The sequence below is a fragment of the Oncorhynchus clarkii genome, chromosome 12, assembly GCF_045791955.1.
Source record: "Oncorhynchus clarkii lewisi isolate Uvic-CL-2024 chromosome 12, UVic_Ocla_1.0, whole genome shotgun sequence".
Classification (NCBI taxonomy): domain Eukaryota; kingdom Metazoa; phylum Chordata; class Actinopteri; order Salmoniformes; family Salmonidae; genus Oncorhynchus; species Oncorhynchus clarkii.
The window spans coordinates 75,214,906-75,231,268 of NC_092158.1; the positions used below are offsets into that span (position 1 = coordinate 75,214,906).

General features: G+C 50.2%; 1 protein-coding gene across 1 annotated transcript in view; it reads left to right on the forward strand.

The window, feature by feature from the left end:
* Window positions 1–16,363, forward strand: part of LOC139421290 (neurogenic locus notch homolog protein 3-like) — a 40,064-nt gene that overhangs the window by 7,186 nt on the left and 16,515 nt on the right. The window contains exons 3-8 of the mRNA XM_071172023.1: window positions 10,218–10,360; window positions 10,576–10,911; window positions 12,036–12,392; window positions 12,580–12,735; window positions 12,856–13,041; window positions 15,976–16,089. Of these exons, the coding sequence (XP_071028124.1) occupies window positions 10,218–10,360; window positions 10,576–10,911; window positions 12,036–12,392; window positions 12,580–12,735; window positions 12,856–13,041; window positions 15,976–16,089 (1,292 nt within the window). The remainder of the gene's footprint in view (window positions 1–10,217; window positions 10,361–10,575; window positions 10,912–12,035; window positions 12,393–12,579; window positions 12,736–12,855; window positions 13,042–15,975; window positions 16,090–16,363) is intronic.

A 16,363-nucleotide genomic window follows, 5' to 3' on the forward strand; every position in this document is an offset into this window, starting at 1 on the left:
AGTCAATCTCAGTCAGATATCATATTAAAAACTGCAAACATTTCTCTCCGCCCCATGGCAAAATGAGTAGAATTGCAGGAAATTAACTCTAAAACTTCAAATTTCGCTTAGTGCCCCCAAAAGGTTGCATGTGTGGGTATGGATGCAGGTATGCAGACCCCCGCCCCCCCCCATGACGAGTTCAGCGTTTTGTGACCCCCGCCCCCATTGAAGTTGCCCATCCCTGACATGTAATCCTGTACAGTACCCCTGAACAGAGCCAGTTCACCTTGAAAGAGAGATGTACACACATTCCCCACTCACTGGGCACAGATTTCATTTCAACAACAGTTTTGATGTACATTTGGTTGAGTTGTCAACTAACATGAATTCAACATGAAATCAACAAAAAAAATCACCATGTCATTGGATTTAGGTCCAAAAAACCAGCAAATTCCCTTAAAATTATGACTTTTTGCAAATCCAATCAGTTTTCCACGTTGATTAAACGTCATCACACTGATTTTGTTTTGCTGCAATGACGTGGAAACAATGTTGATTCAACAACAACAACAAAAACCCCAGTGTGCAGTCACACGGTGACAGGCAGAGCGAAGCAGGCAGACAACACAGTTAGTTAGTTATTACTGTTTGCTTTGCCCGAAACACCTTGGGGCTGGTAGTGTTTTCTCTGGCGTCTTCACACTGGATTAGAGAGGAATGCTTTAGTGAGATTCCTCCTTTCCCCTCTGCTGCTCCTCTCAGTGTATTGTCCTGCTCACCTCCTGCCCGTTCACCCCTGCAGTCCTCTCAGTGTATTGTCCTGCTCACCTCCTGCCCGTTCACCCCTGCAGTCATCTCAGTGTATTGTCCTGCTCACCTCCAGCCCGTTCACCCCTGCAGTCCTCTCAGTGTAGTGTCCTGCTCACCTCCAGCCCGTTCACCCCTGCACTCATCTCAGTGTATTGTCCTGCTCACCTCCAGCTTGTTCACCCCTGCACTCATCTCAGTGTATTGTCCTGCTCACCTCCAGCCCGTTCACCCCTGCAGTCATCTCAGTGTATTGTCCTGCTCACCTCCAGCCCGTTCACCCCTGCAGTCCTCTCAGTGTATTGTCCTGCTCACCTCCAGCCCGTTCACCCCTGCACTCATCTCAGTGTATTGTCCTGCTCACCTCCAGCCCGTTCACCCCTGCAGTCCTCTCAGTGTATTGTCCTGCTCACCTCCAGCCCGTTCACCCCTGCAGTCATCTCAGTGTATTGTCCTGCTCACCTCCAGCCCGTTCACCCCTGCAGTGTATTGTCCTGCTCACCTCCAGCCCGTTCACCCCTGCAGTCCTCTCAGTGTATTGTCCTGCTCACCTCCAGCCCGTTCACCCCTGCAGTCATCTCAGTGTATTGTCCTGCTCACCTCCAGCCCGTTCACCCCTGCACTCATCTCAGTTTATTGTCCTGCTCACCTCCAGCCCGTTCACCCCTGCAGTCATCTCAGTGTATTGTCCTGCTCACCTCCAGCCCGTTCACCCCTGCACTCATCTCAGTGTATTGTCCTGCTCACCTCCAGCCCATTCACCCCTGCACTCATCTCAGTGTATTGTCCTGCTCACCTCCAGCCCGTTCACCCCTGCACTCATCTCAGTGTATTGTCCTGCTCACCTCCAGCCCGTTCACCCCTGCACTCATCTCAGTGTATTGTCCTGCTCACCTCCAGCCCATTCACCCCTGCACTCATCTCAGGAATGCTACAAAAACCATGACCACAGGCTCTCATTTAAAATGCCCTGTTTGGAATGACTGGTGGGATAGACAGACAATTAGGTTCTCTCACGCCAATATGCAGCGGGAGGGATCCACAGATCACTCCTGTCTGGTTGACAGGCAGATTGAGCCATCCCCAGTCTGTCATGTCGGGAGGAGACCACTGACTCCATGGGTGAATCTCAATTGTGTTTCTTGATTCCTTGCATCCTCTTCCCTCACCTCCTCAAAACGCATCCATGAGAGAGGATCCATGGAGTCAAGTAAACACAATTGAGATTCACTCCCAAGGAACCTGTGGATTCAGCTTGTTGGACCTGTAGATAAGATTCGAGGTGGTTGTATATCTAAGGGGAGATGACCTGTATTTATCTGTGACAGTGGTGGTTGGGTCTGAGCAGAGAGAGGAGGTAGTGGGTAGAAGGGGGTTTGTCCCCACTGCTTCTGGGTCATGGGGGCTGGAGGAGAACTGGGGGCTGTGGTTCCCAGGCCCTATCAGAGGAAGTGGTGCCTTCTGACCCGCTGTCATACGCACATCCTGTCTGTCTGTGCAGCTTAAAGCAGCTTCCTCACTGCTCTCTGCCCTCCTCCTTGACCCCTCCATCCACACTGACCACAATACCACCAACAACGTCCCCTACGCAATCATGTTACTGCCACAACTCATCATCAGGGATTGTGGTACAACTTGCCTGCTTGTTTTTCTCATGTGAACCCTTCATGTTTTGTATTTGGAATTTGGAAAGAACAAACACTGACTCACATGCACACAGCACTCAGACACAGGGACACAGAGACAGACACAGAGACACAGACACTCAACTGAGATAATCATTGTCAGACTGTCCATTATTGTGTGGTCCAAAGAGGAAGAAAATATGCAATGAAGTCCTATATTATTACTACATTATGCTTCAGTCCCTATATGCCTAAATCTGGTGCTTAGATAGGGACAGGCCTTCCTCTGATGTCTCATCCCCTGCTTGTTTCTCTTTCTGCTGGGAGACAACGGCTTCTAAAGAGACATGTAATTGGAATAGCTGAGGTTGAGCCCAGCCGATTGAGATTCCTCCCCGTGTTCCCCTCCCTCTCCTCTCAGACCCAGACTAGCTGAGGAGAGGAAGGGATGGGTTCTTCCCTCAGACAACCAGAGGAAAGGCAAGCACACTTTCCACAACACAGAAATGTGTTAATGTAGCCTCCGAGCAGCAGGGTGCATTAAAGCTGCAATATCAAACTTTTTGGGCGATCTGGGCGATCAGTTATAGATCTGTCATTCTCATTGAAAGCAAGTCAAATACGCAGTAGATCTGTTCAATGTGTGCTCTTTCTATGCTTCCCACTCTTAAATCTAGTTTTACTTTCGATTTTGCACACCAGCTTCAAACAGCTGAAAAGACAATATTTTTGGTTATAGAAAGGATATTTCACAGTTGTTTAGATGGTACAATGATTCTCTACACTATACTTGCTTGTTTTGTCACATAAACTGAAATGTTGGCGAACTATTCGAATTTTAGCAACCAGGAAATGGTGGAGCGATTTCTGCATCGTCCATCTTTAAAGTAGATAGAAACCAGACACGGTTACAGAAAGATACAAGTCGAATCCCACGTTGTCGAGTGTTTGTTTTGGTGTTTATGAGATGTTGGAGGAGATAGAAGTGAGGACCTCACCCTTCATCTTAAAGTTCTCCAGCGGTTTGTTGGTGAGAGTGCTTGAGATAACGGACATTCTTTGGCCCTTTTCCTAGCGTTCTCCCCCAGGTTTCTTATCACGGTGGAAGATAGTCCCTGCCTTGTAAACATACCTCCAATGACTCTGATTCTCACACAGCGGTTCTCCTGTAAAACGGTCTGCTCTGTGCTGGTCTGTTTGGTTTTGACTCCACATTCTAATCCATCAACCTGTCTTCATAAAAGCTTTTGTTTGAATATATTGGAAGCCATTCATTGCTCTCTCCCAAAGTCATTGTGAAATAAATGTTCACCGAGGAGTAGAATAGCCAACTATGATAAATGAACTTGGTCTTTGGATTGGAACAAATGCTGTCTCATCATCATTAGTCACATTTAGGCCTGGCTATACATTATTCCTGAATTAACTTGGAACCAGCACAGTGAGAAACAGGCAAGATATTGGAAGGGAAGTTCTGTCATTTCATGATGTGGAATCATTTGTTGAGAAACTCTGTGAGGAAGTTGATTTTTGAAGTTGCCTTTTGTGCTGGAAAAATTCCCTTTTATTTTCTCAGGCTTTGCAGCAGTCTGGTTCAGTTTAGGTGGTGGGGTGGGGTTCTGTGGTGGAGCACGTTGAGAAGAATGCTTTGGAAGACCTCGACCCTGGGATGCATGTGATGCGGTTATGGACGTCTGCTTTGCTATTCAAACTATTTCAGGGAGTTTTTTTTCCAGAAGAAAAGGTGTTGACATTTGAGGTATTTCTTAAGATATCGACTTTAGTGTTGCATTGTCTCCTAAAGAATTAGTGTCTTCATTTCAGTTTAATGTGAGGTAAATGTGTGTGTTTACTGCATTACTGAGCCCTTATTTACACAATTGCAGACATGTGTCACGCCAAGGTACAAAAATGCACCATGTCGTCTTCTGACCAGAGAAAACAAGGAGTTACAAAGAGCATTGAGACGAGCAAAGCCACAGGAGTTTGAAGTGCACTGATAGGCCCATGTGTTCTTGTCCTCTCGAGGGTTAAGAGCGTTTAGTGACAGCTTTTTTCTGCTCAGATTCATATTTGCTTTTCTCTAAGAGGAGGTTAATTGTCTTAATGTTCACATGGTTAATATTCATGCCATGGGGGTGCTCCACAAACCTCCCTCTGCTCGTTTCAATACCTCCATTGTCTGTCGCCAAGCACCATTGTTCAATAAAACGTTGGACTTTAAACTGGGAAACTCTGGTACATACATCCTTTTATAGTTGATCATGGTCATTCTGTTTGATCTGGTCACTAACTGCACTCTAAGTTACCTGTACATACTGTATGTTCTCCAGAACTTTACAAACTGTCTTCACAGAACCCTGTGTCTCTCCCAAATGCCCCCCTCACCTCTCACCCTCTCCACAACCATGGGTTACTGTTGCCAGGCTACAGCTGAGATCTGTTGGTCCGTGTAAGCTCAGGCCTGAAAGACTGTCTGTTTGGGTCACTGCCCCTCCTCCCTCCACTCCGCTCCAGCCCCCCCCCCCCCCCCTCCTCACACAATGGAGTTCTGACTACTTTAGCTCTTTTATTTGGCCCACAGGACTCTCCCCTACCCCCAACCTGTTGGCTCCTCTCTGAGAAAGAGGAGAGCAGGGAGAGAGAGAGGAGAGGGGGTGTTGGGGGAGGAGGATCTCTTCTTGTTGGCAGTGTGGTGTCAGTATGGACTCTCACAAAGAAATAAGAAATGGAACTGCTGGTTCCTGGTGGTGGTGATGGTGGTGGTGATGGTGGTTGTGGTGGTGGTGGTGGTAGTGATGGGGATGGTGGTGGTGATGGTGGTGATGATGGTGGTGGTGACGGTGGTGGTGGTGATGATGGTTGTGGTGGTGGTGGTAGTGATGGGGGTGGTGGTGGTGATGGTGGTTATGATGTTGGTGGTGATGATGGTGGTAGTGATGGGGGTGGTGGTGGTGATGGTGGTTATGATGGTGGTGGTGATGATGGTGGTGGTGACGGTGGTGGTGGTGGTGGTGATGGTGGTGGTGATGGTGGTGGTGCCAGTGGTGATGGTGGTGATGATGTTGGTGGTGACAGTGGTGATGATGTTGGTGGTGACGGTGGTGATGGTGGTGGTGGTGGTGGTGGTGGTGGTGGGAGTTTGCCTGACGGGGGCTGTGCTTTGCTGTGGGCAGAACACTGCCTAAGAGGGACTTTTGTTGGAGGTTACCAAATTCCCATACCTTCATAAATTCCTCCCAAAGCTCGCAAACAAGGGAAGGAAAAAACTTCCATGACAGTTCTCAGAAGTGTAGAGGTTGGAGATTACTTCCTTCCTGCTGAAGGGGATGACAAGATGGTGGCCCTGCTGTGCTTTCTATCCTGTTATTGTTATTGTCCATCTGTCTTGTATGGGCTTTTGGTTGGTTCACAATACCATCCATACTTGTTGCTCTGTAAGCCGTGACCGTGGTGTGTCGAACCGTGTCACAGATTACTGTGTGACGTCCACAGGTGAGCTGGCCTGCGACCCCTGTGTCAGGCTGGGTGATGTATTGTGTCTGAGAGGGTGGGCTCAGGTTACCTTGCACAATGACCCACAGAGCAGAAAAAGTGTCTCTGGGTTACTGCCACTCACACGGGCTGAACGGAGGTGTCCTGATTTACTCACATAAATCACATCTCCTTTATCTGGAGAGGAACACATGCTCAGCCTGAACACAGGGGAAATCACCAAACGTCTGTTAAACATAGGAGTTACTAATGGGTCTTTGCGGTAGGTCTGTCCCGGTCCCTTGATGTTGTTCAGAAGTCTCCCCCATAAAGTGTAGAATGTTGGAGTAGCTCAATCTCATTGTCACCTGTTTTGTCATTTCCCAGTGGATCCCCAGCCCTGTGATGGGCTCACCATACTGCCTCCCTCCTCTTCCAGCAGCTATAGTGGTTGTAAGTTCCTGCCTGTGTTTGGATGTGTACTGTGGTGTTTCTTTGCATGTGTGTGCACATTATACCATGTGAATATTTGCATTGTTTTTGTTGTCGTTGGTGCCCTTTTGGTTGAAGGTGTAAAAAGTACCTCCATTGCATGTGAGTGTTTGTGAAGGAATGTCGTGTGTGTGTGTGTTGGTGTTCGTGCCTTGTCTACCAGCCAGGCAGAATAGCTCCATTGTTCTAGCAAGAGTAAAGTAAAGCCCTGGCAGAGTGGACCAACACCAGACAGCCTGAGTCTCTCTGACAGATGTGGACAGATGCATGGTGCTGGCTGGGGCTGAGTGGGGCTGCAGCTGGCGTTAACCCTCAGGTCTGTTGTGACGTGAGGAGATTGGCTTTTCTGGCCCCGGGCCCCGCTGCACCCCACAGACCTCCCCCTCGTCTGGCTCTGGCGCACTCTCTTCCTCAAAGGTCAGGAGTCAGCCCTCAGTAAATCTTGACAGAGGTTGCGCGCCCCCCCCCCCCCCCCCCACACACACACACACACACACACACACACCTGCTCTCTCCACATCCCACCACTAAACACTTAACACCCCCTGGCTCTGGTCGAAGGTCCAACAGCTACTGCTCTGCTAGGCTACACTACAGCCGTCTCAGTGGACAAGCACTTTCACAACAGTGGTGGAATCCAGATGGCTGTAAAATCTGAACTGAACTCCCAGATTCTGATAAGGCTGCATGACTGAACCACAGGTGCAGGACAAAATAGCGTCCTCCACAGCAACGAGACTGACAGAACCCTGGTTTAGTTATGTGTTCCGGGAGTAGCATGTTGACAATGGCCAAGGCCCTACACAAAATAATGTGTGTTTTGGCTGCTGGACTCTGTGTGCCTTTTTAAAGGAAAGCAAACAATCTCTCCACTGCATTCCCTCCTGCTCTACCGCTGCTGCTGCTCAATCACAGACACACACACACACACACACACACACACACACACTTAATTTATTCTCACAATCCAGTCATCCAGTCTCTTTCACCCTTACTTCCTGAATTGTAACATCTCTCAGTCAGTATTATCCACACATTATGCAGCTCTCTCCACAGTCGTCGGTTGAGATTCTCCTCTCTCCCTTAAACTTTTAACTGCCGTATCAACAGAATAGAAGTCAAAAAGATTTGAGTGTGACTGCCCGGGTCTCATTCACTGTGCCTCAAATAACACACACACATACAGTCTCACATCCGCTAGTTTCTAGAAGTAGCTGTAAGTTATTCCCTGTCTGTCTGTCTGTCCAGGAGAGTTGTGAAGGCCTTTAGAACAGAACAACAGGCCGTAAAAGATGGCTGTTCAGCCATTCTTTCTTCAGTGTTTTAAATGGCCACAGCACAGAATGGCCTCAGAAGAGTTTGAGTGTCAGTCTGTGTTGTTAGTTTTAAAACCTCCAAGCGGTTCCCCTTCCCCTCCTCAGTCCGTCCAAACCTCTCTTTGTGCCGACGCAGCGCTGTCCGCGTTTCATTTTCTTCCTGGGTGACACCCTAGATTCCAGACATAGTTAATTTGCTTCTAAATAAACTCAGCCAAGCCATGACAAATAGCAAAGGGGACGAAGGCTTGGGAGGGAGGGGGCGAGGGTGGGAGGTGAGGCTTGCTCGTTGGTCTGTGAGGTTGCCAGGGCAACAGGGATATGGGATTCAGAGAGAGTGTTTTCAGAGCAGGGGACGAGGGATTACAGGAAATATGACATGACATTCTCTCTGGACCAGACCCCCCTCTATACCCCACCCATACCCTCCCAAAGACATTCTCTCTGGACCAGACCCCCCTCTATACCCCACCCATACCCTCCCAAAGACATTCTCTCTCCAACAGAATCCCCCCAACCCCCGCCTTCCCTTCCCACAACCACCCACATCCCCCAGCCAGCTACGCCCCCTCCTTTCCACAGCCTGACTGACATTATCATTACAATCAGACTGGTGACCTTTGACATCTGACCTCCCAGCGTGTGAGTGGGTTCATAGGGAAAACCAGACCTATGCTGCAGGAGCTTTGGGACACGGAGGAGTAGCCGTGGAAACTAAGCGAGCCAGAGGGACCTCTCCCCCCTCTTTCTCTCTCTCTCTCTCCCTCTCTCACTCCTCTCTCTCTCCATATTGCTGCTCTAGCTCTTCTTCCATGTAGAGGAGCATAACTCTCCCAGGCCCCAACACTGTCCCAACTGCCAAGAACCATTATGTTTTTGCTGTAATGGCAGTTTTGTTCAAAATGGTTGTCTAATGAATCAGAGCGGCGTACTTGAATAATCTGGTAATTCTTCTCAGCATGTCATTGAAAGTGTAGAGGGGACTTTCCTGGGTTTCTCTGGATTTTAGGTCCGGTGTGTGTGTGTCTCTACGGCTGCACATTCATGTGGGTGTGCCTGCCTCTCCATGCTGAGCCCTGTGGCTTCTCGGTCTCGCCATTGTCATGGCAGGTAGAAAGAAAGGCCACAGAACACTGAGCAGTCTTGTTTTTAGGAAGTGGAGCAGAGCAGCCAGTGGAACACAGTGTATTAGAGAGACAGAGAGCAGGCCGGCTCAGTATTCAGCACACAGGGCCTGGTAACCCACAAGAAGAGTGGCCCCTACGGGTCAGGAACAGCTCCTCCTCCCCCTGCACTAGCCTCAGGCCCCCAGTCAGAGAGCAGAGTCAGAAAAGCAGATTGCAGGAGGAGAGAGAGAGTAGGTCACAAAAGATGCACAAAAAGTAACAGAGATGATCTACCCCCTCCTGCAAACAAGAAGAGGAAAAGCCATTGTTGTTTTCTGCCTGGGGGTTATATTACAGTGAAATAGGAGAGCGGGCCCGGAGGGAGGGCCAGGTCCCAGCCATCACTTCCATGTCATCAGCTTATAACGACCTGTTTGAAGTGGAGACAATTCCCTTTCACCGGACCGGGGCTCCCTGTCCCTGGGTGGATGTAGGGTTATCTACCTATCACACTGGCCTCCCTCTCAAACAGACCCCAATAGGTACTGCTTCACCGAGCTCTCCCTCCCCTGGGGCCCCTGGAGTAGGCCACAGGAAACCTGTTGTTTATCTCACCCTACCTGCACACTTTTAGTTCAGGCTTTAGTCGTCCATCAAGATGGTGTGATGCGTTACTGGAAAACAACAGCTAGGAAGAGGCCCAGGAAGCAGAGACATTTATTTCTCACCTAGACTTTAGAATCGTTCCAAAGCAGCTCTCAGTCAGTGAAATGTTGTGTTAGTGGAGTCCTGGTTCCTAATGTCTGCATCTGTCATAGGTCAGCTATGTCACAGGTGGTCTAAGCTGCTGGTTTTGGGCGTGCTTGTTTCAACGTACGAGGGGAAAAGTGAGAGCTGAAGTGCGGAAAAGGAGTAATGGTGGAAGAATGTGAACTGGCATGGAGCGAGTGATGCTTTCCAGCTGGGAACAACAGAGGGAGAGGGAAATGGAGAAGAGTGCATGTCTTGTCTTTTACAGACAAGAGAGAAAGACAATGACTGATAGCTTACATCTGTTTCCGAATTAGAAATAGTGTATGTAATGTGTATGTGTGTGTGTGTGTGCTTGCAGTATAAATATTCAGACTGAATGGAACCCACCCAGCCCAGGGCCAAGGGGACTGACTCCTTCCAGGGTCTGAGTCAGAGTCAGGGGCGCCTGCCAAGGTGTCTGTCAGGGGGTGCAGCAGGAACAGGGAGGGAGCTGGGAACGGGGTTGCCTGCCTGGCTTTTGGCTGGAAAATCACACTGATGTAGTTCTAGTTAGTTTCACTTCTCTCCCAACTTGCTCAGCTCTGAGGCCTGCTGCTCTGCTGTCAGACTGTCGGTCAGTCTAACCTAGGGTCTAACATGCTGTGTTCCGTATTTCTGTCCAGATGTCGGCCGGGGTACATCGGGCCTCTGTGCCAAAGCCTGGACCCCTGTCACCGGTCGCCATGCCTCAACGGAGCCGCCTGCAAGAGCCAGGTGGCCAACGGAATGCCACAATTCACCTGTGTGTGCCAGAGAGGGTTCAGAGGTACGTCTGTCTGTCTGTCCGTGTGGATCAGTGTTTCCTGAGAGAGTGGTGTGGGAAAAAGCTGATCTGTGCACGTTTATGTAAGAATGTAAGTACAATGATGAGAGGCAGTTGAAGGCTCATGCATGCTTATAACAAGTTATAAAGCATATATTAGGTTTAGGTGTTAACTAAAATGTTCATAATGAGACATTGCATCCCTTATCTATCCTCAGGTCAAGACTGCTCCCTCATAGACGCCTGTGCCACCAGCCCCTGTGCCAATGGTGCCCGCTGTGCCAGTTGGAATAACCACTATAATTGTTCCTGCCCGCCCGGGTTCCAGGGGAAGAACTGTCGCAACGATATCGACGAGTGCCGCAAGTCTGGCGCCTGTCTCAACGCAGGCCTCTGCATGAACACCCATGGTTCCTTCCGCTGCCAGTGCCCACCTGGGTACAGCGGGCGCACCTGCGAAGTGTCCTCCCTGCCCTGCGCCCCCTCCCAGTGCATCAACGGGGGCACCTGCCGCCCGACCGGAGATCACACCTACGACTGTGCTTGCCTGCCAGGTAAACTGCTCATAAACCGGACCACACACACACACACACACACACACACACACACACACACACACACACACACACATTGCCTCAACACAGACCCCAGAGCCCCGCCAGCCACTATAAACCCCAGGTCTTTCCCAGGTTCCCCAGGCAGGCTGTCTGACGTAGCTGCTAGTGCTGTCTGGTGGGATGTGGATCTACTCCCCTGTCTTTCCCGGGTTCCCCAGGCAGGCTGTCTGACGTAGCTGCTAGTGCTGTCTGGTGGGATGTGGATCTACTCCCCTGTCTTTCCCAGGTTCCCCAGGCAGGCTGTCTGACGTAGCTGCTAGTGCTGTCTGGTGGGATGTGGATCTACTCCCCTGTCTTTCCCAGGTTCCCCAGGCAGGCTGTCTGACGTAGCTGCTAGTGCTGTCTGGTGGGATGTGGATCTACTCCCCTGTCTTTCCCAGGTTCCCCAGGCAGGCTGTCTGACGTAGCTGCTAGTGCTGTCTGGTGGGATGTGGATCTACTCCCCTGTCTTTCCCAGGTTCCCATGCCTTTCTCTCTCTATTATTCTCTCTCACTCTCTATTAATAGCTTGTTGATGGGATGGGGGGGACAAACGGGGGTTGGGAGAGGAGAGTGGGCCGCTGCTCTACTCCAAACTGCTCCCTTCAGGAGGAATTTACTTCATGGCCCTTCTGGCTTCCCTCCTGGGAGCTGACAGGAAATGTCTCTGGGCCGGAGAGGAAGTCATTGAAACTGTGAGAGATTATAAAACAAGCAAACATGGCAGGGAGTAGTGGACCTCTGTAGCGCAGCACAGCGCTGTGTGTCAGCCCGGTGGTGTCAGGGGCCACCCTGGTGCTGCTGCAACCTACTGTGGGAAACACCACGCCATGAGAACATGTAAACACTTTTACTGCCCCTCTCTGCCCTTCACCTCCACGGCTGTGGGAAGCAGAGTGGAATGTTTAGGAAGACCATATGAATGGAAGTGGGGAGGCATTGGATGTGTTAGTGAGCACTTAACTCAAATTTGTGTGCTTATTATCCCTGAGACTTAGCTTCTTGGCTCACCTCTCTCTCTCTCTCTCTCTCTCTCTCTCTCTCTCTCTCTCTTTCCCTGCTCTCTGCTCTCTCTCCGTCAGGGTTTGAGGGACACAACTGTGAGACGAACGTGGACGACTGCCCAGGGCATAGGTGTATGAATGGAGGCCTGTGTGTGGATGGAGTCAACACCTATAATTGCCAGTGCTCACCTGAGTGGACAGGTCAGTACTGTGCAGAGGATGTCAATGAGTGCCTTATGCAGCCCAACGCCTGCCATAACGGAGGCACCTGCTTCAACACCATCGGGGGGCACACCTGCGTGTGCGTCAACGGCTGGACGGGAGACGACTGCAGCGAGAACATCGACGACTGTGCCACCGCCGTGTGCTTCAACGGCGCCACCTGCCACGACCGCGTGGCTTCCTTCTTCTGCGAATGTCCCGTGGGGAAAACCGGTGAGTCCACTGTTTCTCTGTGTCCCTGTTAGGGGATTCCAGGAACTTTCCCCAAATTTCCTGGTTTTCCTGAAATCCCGGTCTGGAAAACCAGTCAGCTGTATGTTAGTTAGGGTCTTGTTTGTTTACTCACAGGAGGACAGTGTTCCTGACATGGCCCTGTTTGTCCCTGTGTCCCCTCCCTCAGGTCTGCTCTGTCACCTGGACGACGCGTGTGTCAGCAACCCGTGTAACGAGGGCGCCGTATGTGACACCAACCCCCTGAACGGGCGCGCCATCTGCACCTGTCCCGCCGGCTTCGTGGGCGGAGCCTGCAACCAGGACATGGACGAGTGTTCCATTGGTAAGAGGGCATATTATTTAGCACCGCCCTCTGCTTTGTGTTGGTCCTATCTCACCTGGCCCCGCCCTATATGTACTGTGTGTGAGCGGGTGCACTGACCCCTGTTCCCTCTGCCTACAGGTGCCAACCCCTGTGAACACTTTGGGAAGTGTGTGAACACGGAGGGGTCCTTCCAGTGCCAGTGTGGCCGAGGCTACGCCGGCCCCCGCTGTGAGATCGACATCAACGAGTGTCTGTCCATGCCCTGCCAGAACGATGCCACCTGTCTGGACCGCATCGGAGAGTTCACCTGCATCTGCATGCCAGGTAGGACCACAACCCAACCACCTGGAGACACCTCACAGCACAGAACTACAGCCAGGGAACTACAGGGAACTACGGCTACTGAACTACAGAGAAATACAGGGAATTACAGCTTCGGAACTACAGCCAGAGAACTACAGAGAAGTGTAGCTAGGGAACTACAGGGAATTACAGCTATGGAACTACAGCCAGGGAACTACAGCTATGGAACTTCAGCCAGGGAACTACAGCCAGGGAACTACAGCTATGGAACTTCAGCCAGGGAACTATAACTATGGAACTTTAGCCAGGGAACTACTGCCAGGGAACTACAGTCATCGAACTACAGCTATGGAACTACAGACAGGGAACTACAGCCAGGGAACTACAGTCAAGGAACTACAGCTATGGAACTACAGACAGGGAACTACAGCCAGGGAACTTCAGCCAGGGAACTACAGCCAGGGAACTACTGCTATGGAACTTCAGCCAGGGAACTTCAGGCAGGGAACTTCAGCCAGGGAACTACAGCCAGGGAACTACGGCTATGGAACTTCAGCCAGGGAACTACAGGGAACTACGGCTACTGAACTACAGAGAAATACAGCTAGGGAACTACAGGGAATTAGAGCTTCGGAACTACAGCCAGAGAACTACAGAGAAGTGTAGCTAGGGAACTACAGGGAACTACAGGGAATTGCAGCTATGGAACTACAGCAGGGAACTACAGCCAGGGATCTACAACTCTGGAACTTCAGCCAGGGAACTACAGCTATGGAACTTCAGCCAGGGAACTACAGCTATGGAACTTTAGCCAGGGAACTACAGCCAGGGAACTACAGCCAGGGAACTACAGTCAGGGAACTACAGCTATGGAACTACAGCCAGGGAACTTCAGCCAGGGAACTACAGCCAGGGAACTACTGCTATGGAACTTCAGCCAGGGAACTACAGCCAGGGAACTACGGCTATGGAACTTCAGCCAGGGAACTACAGGGAACTACGGCTACTGAACTACAGAGAAATACAGCTAGGGAACTACAGGGAATTACAGCTTCGGAACGACAGCCAGAGAACTACAGAGAAGTGTAGCTAGGGAACTACAGGGAATTGCAGCTATGGAACTACAGCCAGGGAACTACAGCTATGGAACTTCAGCCAGGGAACTACAGCTATGGAACTTCAGCCAGTGAACTACAGCTATGGAACTTTAGCCAGGGAACTACAGCCAGGGAACTACAGTCAGGGAACTACAGCTATGGAACTACAGCCAGGGAACTACAGCCAGGGAACTTCAGCCAGGGAACTACTGCTATGGAACTTCAGCCAGGGAACTACAGCCAGGGAACTTCAGCCAGGGAACTACAGTCAGGGAACTATGGCTATGGAACTTCAGCCAGGGAACTGCAGCCAGGGAACTACAGCCAGGGAACTACAGCCAGGGAACTACGGCTATGGAACTTCAGCCAGGGAACTACAGCCAGGGAACTACAGCCAGGGAACTACAGCCAGGGAACTATAGCCAGGGAACTATAGCCAGGGAACTACAGCCAGGGAACTATAGCCAGGGAACTACGGCTATGGAACTTCATCTCTCACTGCTCTCCCATCCCTCTTGTTTACTATAGACCCTCTGAGCCCCAGACACGATGATGGCTTTACACTTGACTTTCCCAGAGTAGCAGTACCCACAGCTCTAACCCTCCATCAACCCTCAGCACTAGATCTTATTATGTAACACGTTCTCACTGCTGCTGCTGCTGGTGGTGGGCTAGAGAGGTGCTCATAACCTTGACACCGGTGGTCCCAGTAAGACAGCCAGCCAGTGTGTTAGTTAGAATGGTACAGAGTTAAGGCTCCCGACCCTCCTTCACAGACACATTGAAACTCTCACGCACGGCACCGTCCTCAGTTTATGCATGCTGGCTGGGGGTTTGGTTTGGGGGACTATGCAAATTAGGGATGGGAGTCGTGGTCTATAGGGCTGGATGATGAGAGAGAGAGGGAGAGAGAGAAGCGATGCGAGGGGGAGGAGTGTGCTGTGAATAATAATGAGTGGTGGAGTGGTGGGAATGGAGCAGGACAATAGGGCCCCTCTGTGCTCCACTTTACACCCCTCATACACATACAGAGAAGAGAAGGGAGAGAGGCTTTTTCCCAGAGCTTCTACCCTCCCCCTTCCCCTCCACCTCCCCGTTCATTTTCCACAGGCAGCCCCCTTCCTCTCTCTCCACCCTCCTCATCATCGGCTAGCCTGGTGGAGCGCCATGTGGAGTGGCCGATTCTTCCTGATTCCACGCCGCCTCTGTCTCTTCAGAGCCGCCGTGGCCCACTCCACACTCAGCTTCACCTCAATGGAGGGGACACTGCAACACTCTATAGCACGGTTCCACTGAATATAGGACCGTTGTTAAGGGGAAGATGACCCAGGGACAGGGAGTGGTAATACCGTGTGGAACCACGGTGGGGTTTGGTGATACAGGTCACAGATTTAGCCCAGACAGCACTTCAATTAGGTGTATTTGTGATGGTTTCCCATCCTGGGAGTAAAAGCTAACGTTCCCCCTGTGGTTTGGGACTGACAAGAGCAGTGTTGATTGAAAACCTTCTGTGGCCCCCTGAGACTGTTAACTCTTTCCACTGCTAGAAGTCCCCTCGATAGATAGGGAAACTGTATAGTCACGTCTCCTGGACATAGAAGGGCCCATATGAATCGTTTTTCACTTCACATTTTTGTATTTTATGAATAACTATGATCTTTGATATTTGTTTTAATAATGTATATGCAGGGGGTGTTCTTTAATAATTATGCTGATTGTCCCGTTTGAAAATCCAATAAATATATGTTACAATATATATATATATATATATATATATATATATATATATATATATATATATATATATATATATATATATGTATATATATATATATATATATGCGTATTTACTTTCCAGGCTACATGGGGACATATTGTGAGGTGGATGTGGATGAGTGTGAGAGCAACCCTTGTGTGAACGACGGTATCTGTCGGGACATGGTCAACGGCTTCACGTGCACCTGCCAGCCAGGTAAGACCCGAATCATGTCTCTCTGAGCTGTTGAGGTACAGCAAAGAACCTCTCCGGCCTTTCATGAATGAAAATAGCTGACCTGTGCCGGTGTTGGTCAGTGTGAACCAAACAGGTGTGAGATAAATGAGAGTTAAATGTCCCTGTGAATCAGTGCTCCTCTTGCTGGTTTTGTCTGATGGGAGTTTAGAGCAACCAAGCCCAGTCATAAAAGCCATGCAGGCCCCAGAGGCAGCCTGCCTATCCTTTCCACTGAACAAAGACACTATTGTGA